Source organism: Salvia miltiorrhiza, chromosome 2 (assembly GCF_028751815.1).
Source record: "Salvia miltiorrhiza cultivar Shanhuang (shh) chromosome 2, IMPLAD_Smil_shh, whole genome shotgun sequence".
NCBI lineage: Eukaryota > Viridiplantae > Streptophyta > Magnoliopsida > Lamiales > Lamiaceae > Salvia > Salvia miltiorrhiza.
The window spans coordinates 33520863-33530708 of NC_080388.1; the positions used below are offsets into that span (position 1 = coordinate 33520863).

Below are 9846 nucleotides of genomic sequence, written 5' to 3' on the forward strand. Positions count from 1 at the left end.
AATATATGGCTACACTCCCCGACCAACCAACAGGCATTAATGACTCCCTCATACAGTAGATGATAGGATTTTATTGGTTAGTTGATATCAATCTAAAATTTAACATTTTGCTTTCAGACGACTTACACTTTGTCACTTACTTGTGTTATACTCCCTCCGTCCCGCGAGTCTTGACACGTTTGGGTTCGGCACGAGAATTAAGGAGTTGTAGATTAGTGTTTTAAGTGTGTAATTAATAAAGTATAAAATTGATAAAGTAGGAGAAAGAAGGTAATAAAAGTGATAAAGTAGGAGAGAGAATATAATAAAGGTGATAAAGTAGGAGAGAGAATGTAATAATTATTACCAAAAAAGGAAACGTGTCAAGATTCGTGGGACGGCCCAAAAAGGAAAACGTGTCAAGATTCGTGGGACGAAGGGAGTACTTTTTAACACAAATCCTAACTATGAGAGAACGACATATGTCAATAACATTTTGGAGTAAAAGAGCCACTAAATTGCACCGCCGAGACCCTAAACTCCATGACATGATGGTCCAAAGCTCACAAGCCCACTCTTTCTACATCTATAAATATGGGTGAGAATAAATCACAAGTAAAATGGGAAAAAGATCGAAGAGCTTGGAAAATTTCTCAACAAAACACTCTTCAACATTCAAAGTGTTTTTCAATCATTCAAAGTGTTTTCGCTGAAATCATCCTCACATCAAATCGAAGAAGGCATTGGCGTTCTAAATATCGAATATCTTCAAGGCGTCCTTACAAGTTTCTCGTGTTCTTCACGAAATCATCCTCACATCAAATCAAAGATGGTGTTGGTGTTGGCGTTCAAAGTTTCAATATATTCTAAGCGTTCTCACAAATTCTAAAGACGTTCTTCATCAAATCAAATTTAATGAAATTCAGCTTTTGATTCGAGAACAAGAGTGGAAATACTTCGGATCAACGTTATCAAGCCCATATACCTCAAAACCATTTGAAGATTGTTCAACAAACAACTAGAAGAGAAGAATAATCATCAGATAAGATAGAGATTGCAACTCACACTTAAATTCATATCAATCCATAATTTTGATTTTGAATTTGTACACACCTTTTGTATTTTAACTATTAAATTGGAATGGAAATTTTGTTGTTTACAACCTCCACATTGAATGCATGGGTAAGAGATTGGTGCGACATTTGATTGACCAACCGACATTTGATTGACCATAATTTCGGACAAGAACAAGCCAGATATGGAAGTGAATGATAATTTACAATGGTGATGAGAGAATACAGACCGTTTTGGCGTTGCTTAAGGCAAGGCGTATATAGCTTAGCTGTCTGTAGGCTGCATCTCTTTCAGCAACAAACCTCGAATAATCATGGACACCTCAATACTTGCACTCTCGCCAGAACTAGCTGAAAATGTAGACCTCGTCAAACCCCGTCCTGCAAATACCAGAGCATGAGAGAGAGCCAGAAGAGAGAGAGAGGGAGCCAGAGAGAGAGAGAGAGTTACCCAGCCTTTCCACAATATGTAGGAATATAATTATAGATGAGGTTGTTGAGCACTTCCTGGGCAGACGGTCTATGCGTAGACAATCTAGCCTCCCTGAGAAATTTCATATGAGAAAACAAACAGTTAAACAAGTGCAACTTCCACAGACTGCTATCTAGATAAAGGCATAGATGCAATTCAAGAATGCGCAAACAAGTAAGTGTAAATTGGACTGAACTAATCGGAGTTATTTGAGTACTTGGTCCTTGAATTAGGTTATATTCAAAAGCAGCTTCCTAAATACTGTATTAGCAGCTTGAGTCCCATGGAGGGATTTAACACGACTATGATCAAATGAGTGAAAGGTGTCAAAATTAACAAATTTAGTATGCACATGCTCACACGGGTTCAAATGGAGACTTGCTACTTGATTGAACCATGCTAGGCATCAAATTTGGCTATAATATTATTACCTTACAATAAAATTGGCTACATTTTGAGTGACTTGAATTGCATCTTCTGAATGTGGAATACTTGACGAGGCCCACTCAAAAGCATTTTTCTGCATGAGGATGTCAGAAATGAAGCATTTGCATTTTAAATCAAAGATTTTAACTGACCTTAACATATCTGGGCTTCCATATAATTGGTAGCCAACATATGAGATACTAGCAAATAGCTTATTGACTTAAGCCAAGTTCTGAAATCAAATCTAAAGATACCTCTGGGTGCCACTGAACAGCTGTCACCGGATATCTGTGTGCTTGGGCTGTTGAAACATAGACCTGATAGATTATTCACCGGAGGCCGAACAAAAATTAAGGTCAAGTCAAGGAATGTACTATAAACAACTCTAGACACAAATTTTGAGTTAATACAAGATGGCTTCTTAGATACCTTATCATCACTATCTGCAGTAGTAGTTAAGATCTCAAAGAAGCTAGAAAGACTCTTAGTCTTCTGGAGTTTTTCAGGTGATATGCCAAACTGTATCCAAGATAAAATGAAAGGGTTATATAAAGATAAGATATACTAGTAAGGGTGCGTTTACTTTGGTTGTAAATTTTTCATTGGAAAATGATGGATAAGAAAAGATGAGAAAACATTTTTTTTTTCTCCTTTTTTTTATCATATGTTTACTATAAATGAAAAAATGAAAAAATGTTGGAAAATATTTTCACACCCCTACCTTAGGATAATATTATCCAGCATTGGAGAGAAAATGAGTGAAAAGGAGCTGCCTGAGAAAATTTTCCACCCTACCCGGAGAAAATTTTCCATCATAGTAAACATATGAAAATAGTGGAAAATGAGTGAAAATATACTTTTTCTCTCATTTTCTATCAAAGTAAATGCACCCTAAAGTTCGGATGCTGCACGTTCACCACATAACAACAGAGAGGATTAAGCACTGACCTTATGATTTTGCATCACAAGGCATTCCGTACTCAGCTTATTCAGCAAAACTGAAGGAAATCTATGAAAGATATTAACATAACCTTGATTAATAATGCCAATGTGTAATAGAAAATATCAAAAAAGTATATATTTAAATTAACGTTAACTTCAGTTAAACCTTTCAAACACAGTTCCAGTAATATCTATGTTTTCCACGAATTGGAGTGTTGAAGCTTGATCTGATGCACTAAATCTCTCAAGGATGTCGTTGTCCTGCACGGATTTGGAAGACGGATGAGGGAATTTAACTTTCAACCCTCGCCGGGGGGGGGGGGGGGGGGGTGGTTCGAAAAGTTTCTTTGAGTTCGGCTGATAGAATCCCATCTAAGCTCTCACTCCATCTCTTTTTTCACTCTCTTCCATAAGAAGGCATTTGTTTCGGGTGAAGAGAGAGCATAAGCCAAATTGTCAGCTTACCTTGCTCACTATCATGGTTAAAAGCTCAAAACCTAAGCAGATGGCAAGCAAAGGGAAACGATCTCCAGCATCATTCTTTCTCAGGACATCCTGCAGAAACAGATAGAGAAAGAGTTGTAATAGCTCTCCTCCGTCTTGATTTCCCTGACTAATTCCATCACCTGGTGGATCTTAACAAGATAGAGAAACCTCCCTTCTTACCTGGTTGTATAATTTACTAAAGTATCATTTAGTTTTGACTTCGCATGCAAAAGCATAGACAATTGGATTACTGGTACTTGCCAGGAAATAGCCAAAACATGTCAGTTAAGTCAATCTTTCATATTAGCAACAAATTTCTGTCTATGTCATTAAGGAAGTGTCTACATTGGATGATAGCAGAGATAGACAAAATAGTATAGGTTAATCCACCACATACTCTGATGGATTGAGCAATTTTGAGCTTGTTTGATTGCCTTGTTGCCTAGTCCTTCGAATACCCAATCATATATTTTGTCAACCTAATGTATCACCCAACATAAACGCCCCTACAGAAATAACACTTGCAACGGAAAAAGTTCAGCTGTATTTGTGAATATTGCTAAAGAAAAATCTTATGCATTTCTTCAATTGCTAAAAACAAAAGATTCTGAAGGTGACTGGCCCTTTTTTATACTTTTCATTTTTTTTTGTAAGTAAACTTACTCCAAAATCAAGTGAAATGACACAGCTTCACCATAAGCCAAGGAAACTAGATATAAAATGAAGGGCAGGTTCAATAGAATAACTAGAAAAGGCATAACATCTCGGTTTCAATTTTAGCAAGAATCGTGGATCATCAGGTACCTTAAATATCGACGTGACAACCTCAAAGTAGAGACCAGTTTTGGATGACCCTCCGGTGAAGATTACTCCATTAACCAAACTGAGTTTCTGAAACGCAAATTACATTGTTAAGATTGTGTTCATTCATGGGGACATGAATCCGTGTTTCCTTTAGAAACAACTAAACTTAATCAGAAAGGGAAGCAGACAATGTGTCAACGTGTAATGTATCATTGTTGAAACAGTACTGGATGGAGCAAAACTTAATCAACACTGGAAGAACTCGTCCCCTCATCCACATTACAAGGCAACACCTCTGTTTCAAGACATTTCTAACCCAAGATGCAGCGACCAGACAGCTCTGACAATCACCAATAGGCATAGCGTAGAAGGGCTAATTGAATATATAAAATTAAGATTGAACTTGAGCAAAGAATAGATGAGTTTTTTAGAGGAAAATTATTTATTTAAAAAGAAAATGAATCTTTTTTTTTAATTTAAAAAAAAAAAAAAAAAAAAAAAGGAATCTTAAAGTTACATAAATAACATCTCACTTCTCCTACCCTTGGATGCTTGGTGGAACTGTTATATCTCCCTTAAAGAGTTCCTCAAGTCATCTTCAAGTTTGTAATTTCGACTGAAAATTGGGATTTGAAAGGACATTGAAGAAAGACTCCAGTCTCCAGACACTGTCTACATATTCTTAAACAATTGAATCCTAGCTTTAAAGGTAAAGAGATGAGCAAAACTTGCTAAGCAATTAAAGATTACTGTTATTCTTAAATCATTTACTATAATCTCAGTAACCTCGTAATGCGCACATGATCAAATAATTGCGATTCCATCACATTAGCTGAGGCATTAACATCACTGATCAACAAAATAAACAAAATCGTATCAATAAAATCTGCCGAAATTAACTTTACATTTCTATAATTCACATGAGCTGAGCAAACAAACCAAATCGTATCCAAAATATAACATCGAAATCAGCAAATAGAAAACTTTAAATAAATAAAAAAGAAAAGAAGCGATGATTACTTTGTACAGAACCTCCGGAGGTTCATTGTATATGAGGGGAACGACTCTGGCACCAGCAGATTCAACAAATTTCACATAAGAAGCAGCTATGTAAGACGCATTAGTGGCATTGCTGAGGCGCCCGGAGGCGCCGTCGCCAGGGTGGCTGAGAATTCCGATGACCGGTCGGAAATTGAGATTGGGGTCCGCCGTGGGGCACCGGGGACCAGCAACGACGGCGTCGTTATGAGTGGGCAGGAGGAGCAGCGCGTCAGTGGACTGAGCGTTGACGGAAGCGCTGAGCTCATGGGAGAGAGCTACGAGGAGAGAAATCCAGATAATATACAGCATGTTGGAAGAGGAGGAGGAGAAGGTGTAGGAGGCCGGCGATTAGCGGCGGCGGAGGAGAAAATGGAGGTGCCGGGAGAAAATGGAGGTGCCTGTAGTGATGAAGCATATAACTGATTTTGACATTCAAAGATATTTACAACAAACGGAAAATAGAGACGTACATTTCACTCCTCTATATTTTAGACAAATTATTATACTCCCTCCGTCCACGAATCATCTTCCTATTTGGTGTTCGGCACGGGTTTTAAGAAAACTGAAAAATGTGGTGTAAAAGACTAAAAGGGTAGTGATAATGTATTGTGGTTACTTTTACTAATCTTGCACTAACTATTTCGCATTATTTTATTAGGTGAATTAAATGAAAGCATTTAAATGAGAAAACATTAAACAAAAGTGTCGATTCAATAAATAAATAAACTTGAAATTCAGAAAATAAATAAATAAACTGAAATTTCAGAAAATAAATAAATAAATACATAAATAAATTGGAAAATAAATAAATTAGAAATAAATTTTTCAAAAAATAAATAAACTTGAAATTCAGAAAATAAATAAACTGAAAATTCAGAAAATAAATAAATAAATAAACTGGAAATAAATTTTTCAGAAAATAAATAAACTGAAATTCGAAAATAAATAAATAAATAAACTGAAAATTCAGAAAATAAATAAATTGACTGGAAATAATTAAATAAATAAATAAACTGGAAATAAATAAACTAAAAATTCAAAAATAAATAAATAAATAAACTGGAAATCAGGAAAATTCGAAAATAAATAAATAAATAAATAAACTGAAAATTCAGAAAATAAATAATTTAACAGGAAATAATTAATTAAATAAATAAACTGGAAATAAATAAACTGAAAATTCAAAAATGAATAAATAAATAAAGTGGAAATCAGGAAAATAAATAAATAAACTGGAAATAAATAAATAAATAAATAAGCAAACTGGAAATAAATAAACTCAAAATACAAAAATAAATAAATAAATAAACTTGAAATTGAGAAAATTAATAAACTGAAAATTCAGAAAATAAATAAGTAAATAAACTGGAAATAAAATTTTCAGAAAATAAATAAACTGAAAATTCAGAAAATAAATAAATTAACTGGAAATAAATAAATAAATAAATAAACTGGAAATAAATAAACTGAAAATTCAAAAATAAATAAATAAACTGGAAATCAGGAAAATAAATAAATAAACTGGAAATAAATAAACAAATTGGAAATAAATAAACTGAAAATACAAAAATAAATAAATAAATAAACTTGAAATTCAGAAAATAAATAAGTAAATAAACTGGAAATAAAATTTTCAGAAAATAAATAAACTGAAAATTCAAAAATATTCAGAAAATAAATAAACTGAAAATTCAGAAAATAAATAAATTAACTGGAAATAATTAAATAAATAAATAAATAAACTGAAACTTCAAAAATAAATAAATAAACTGGAAATCAGGAAAATAAATAAATAAACTGGAAATAAATAAATAAACAAACAAACTGGAAATAAATAAACTGAAAATACAAAAATAAATAAATAAATAAACTTGAAATTCAGAAAATTAATAAACTGAAAATTCAGAAAATAAATAAGTAAATAAACTGGAAATAAAATTTTCAGAAAATAAATAAACTGAAAATTCGAAAATATTCAGAAAATAAATAAACTGAAAATTCAGAAAATAAATAAATTAACTGGAAATAATTAAACAAATAAATAAATAAACTGGAAATAAATAAACTGAAAATTCAAAAATAAATAAATAAACTGGAAATCAGGAAAATAAATAAATAAACTGGAAATAAATAAATAAATAAACAAACTGGAAATAAATAAACTGAAAATACAAAAATAAATAAATAAATAAATAAACTTGAAATTCAGAAAATAAATAAATAAATAAACTGAAAATTCAGAAAATAAATAAATAAATAAACTGGAAATAAAATTTTCAGAAAATAAATAAACTGAAAATTCGAAAATAAATAAATAAATAAACTGAAAATAAATAAATAAATAAACAAACTGGAAATAAATAAACTGAAAATACAAAAATAAATAAATAAATAAACTTGAAATTCAGAAAATAAATAAACTGAAAATTCAGAAAATAAATAAATAAACTGGAAATAAATAATCTGGAAAATCATTAAACTGAAAATTCGAAAATAAATAAATAAATAAACTGGAAATAAATAAATAAATAAACTGGAAATAAATAAACTGAAAATCCAAAAATAAATTAATAAATAGACTTGAAAATTCAGAAAATAAATAAATAAGCCGGAAATAAAATTTTCAGAAAATAAATAAATTGAAAATTCAGAAAATAAATAAATAAACTGGAAAATTCGAAATATCCTACTCCATTTAATTAACTTCAAAATTGGATTAATTAGACAAGTAATGGTAAAGTGTGGTGGGTCCAATTGGTAAAGTGTAGTAATTTAAAAAGTAAGGGAGGGTATATATGTCCAAAAAGCAGAGTAGGAAGTTAATTGGTGGACAAAATTTTAGAGGCAAACAGGAAGATGATTCGTGGACGGAGGGAGTAGTAAATAGTACTACTAATCACTATATTGAAATATAAGGTAAACAGACGCTACTTAGAGCATCGATAGTGAGCTAAGGTGGGTTCAATAGTAATGGAACCACTGTGAGCCAAGGTGGGTGCAACCCACTTCCCATAATGGGAGAGCCCACCCCTTGGCTCTCTAAATTTAGTTTTCATTTTCTATTTACTTTTATTCTTGTTTTAATTAAAATTGACAACTTTTAAATTTAACAACTTAAAATTCATTAATATACCCGAGACCTCACTGTTCACACACAAAAAGGTCGCACCGCTTGGTGTCCCATTGAGGACAAAATTCATTAATATTAAAAACCTAAACATTACAAATTTAAAAAAAGAATAAATATTAAAATATTACATTATTTTGGAAAATATTACATAATTTTTGCAATTTTATTTTATTTTTATTTTTTCTTAATCGGCGCTGACAATTTTTGGGAGACGTGGCAACACGCGCTGGGAGCTGCACCTGGAGCGCTTCGGCTTTGCGCCCCCGCGGTGCAACAACGGGAGGCGGTGCGGAGGAGGGGGGCTCGCACTGGCTAGCGAGCCCCCATTGATGATGCTCTTAGTATTTCGATATTTGAATATTGGAATACTAGTAGGGCTGTAAACGAGTCAAACTACTCGTGAGCTATTCGACGTTCGACTCGATAAAAGTTCGTTCGGTAATTTAATGAACAGCTCGTTTAGCTAAACAAGCCAAGCTTGAGCATGACGATGCTCGGCTCGTTAGCTCGTGAACAAGCTCGTGAAGTGATTTATCTTAAAAATATAAGATTATTCATTAAATGTCTTACTATATTTTATACTATATGTAGTAATATTTGGATTAAGTATCTAATTAACATCATTTATTTACAAGAAAATAGTAAATATATTATATTTTTGTGAGTAAAATAACTTATATATTTGAAAATTAACTTATGTATTAGGAAAATAACTAAAATTTTAAATAAAAATTTAAATTTAAAAAGCTCGATTAGGCTCGGCATTGTATTCGACTCGATTAAAGCTCGATCGATAATTAATCAAACAGCTCGATTAGCTAAACGAGCCAAGCTTGAACAAGACACTATTCGGCTCGGCTCGACTCGATTACACCCCTAAATACTAGCAGGATCGAGCTCAACTCGTTTAAATATTCGAATATTTGAGCTCGATTCGAGTTTTTATCTTATTGATCGAGTTCGGTTCATCACCCACTTACCTTGCTTGAGCTCGGCTTGGATGATGCTCAATAATGTCGATTTTCAGCTTGAACTCGACTCGTTAGATATTCGTATATATAATGTTCAAGCTTGAACTCGTTAAAACTTTTGGAAAAGCTTCTTAATTAATAAGTTACTCGTGCTCGAGCTCGACTCGTTTAAGGCTCGTGTACTAATTCGATTGAAGGCTCGACTGAAGGTTCGTGAATAGGCTCGCAAGTATTGTTCGTGAACAATCGAATCTAGACATGTTTGTGAACTCAACGAGTTGAGTGCTATCAGGTTCAAGCTCGACTCGATAAAATTATCTAGTTCGAAATCAAACTCGAGTTCGGCTCGTTTACTATCGAATCGAGCTCCAAACGAATTTTTCTTAATCGAATCTCAAATAACTTACGAGTAACTCTGTTCATTTACGGCCCTAGTAAATAATAGTGGAGCCAAAAATGTTAATCTGACATCAAATTAATTGGCTAGCCCAGTTTGGATGGCACAAAGTTGTATGTAGGGCT

General features: G+C 32.6%; 1 protein-coding gene across 1 annotated transcript; it reads right to left on the bottom strand.

Annotated features, from left to right (window-relative positions):
• Positions 1–1033: 1033 nt before the first annotated feature.
• Positions 1034–5727, bottom strand: LOC131012088 (gamma-glutamyl hydrolase 2-like). Its single transcript, XM_057940004.1, has 10 exons — positions 5203–5727; positions 4183–4269; positions 3358–3447; positions 3059–3153; positions 2899–2959; positions 2380–2469; positions 2205–2267; positions 1956–2044; positions 1504–1596; positions 1034–1433 (listed from the first exon to the last, which is right to left on the bottom strand). The coding sequence occupies exons 1-10, from the start codon at positions 5530–5532 to the stop codon at positions 1400–1402; spliced, it is 1032 nt and encodes a 343-aa protein (XP_057795987.1). The 5' UTR covers positions 5533–5727; the 3' UTR covers positions 1034–1399.
• Between the last annotated feature and the right edge of the window lie 4119 nt (positions 5728–9846).

Bases quoted from the DNA above. Each gene is read 5' to 3' on its own strand.
- LOC131012088 (XM_057940004.1), bottom strand. From the start codon at position 5,532: ATGCTGTATATTATCTGGATTTCTCTCCTCGTAGCTCTCTCCCATGAG. The intron at 4,270-5,202 runs GTAATCATCGCT...TTTGCGTTTCAG, and splicing joins CTCCGGAGGTTCTGTACAAA to AAACTCAGTTTGGTTAATGG. The intron at 1,597-1,955 runs GTAATAATATTA...GAAATTTCTCAG, and splicing joins GTAGCCAATTTTATTGTAAG to GGAGGCTAGATTGTCTACGC.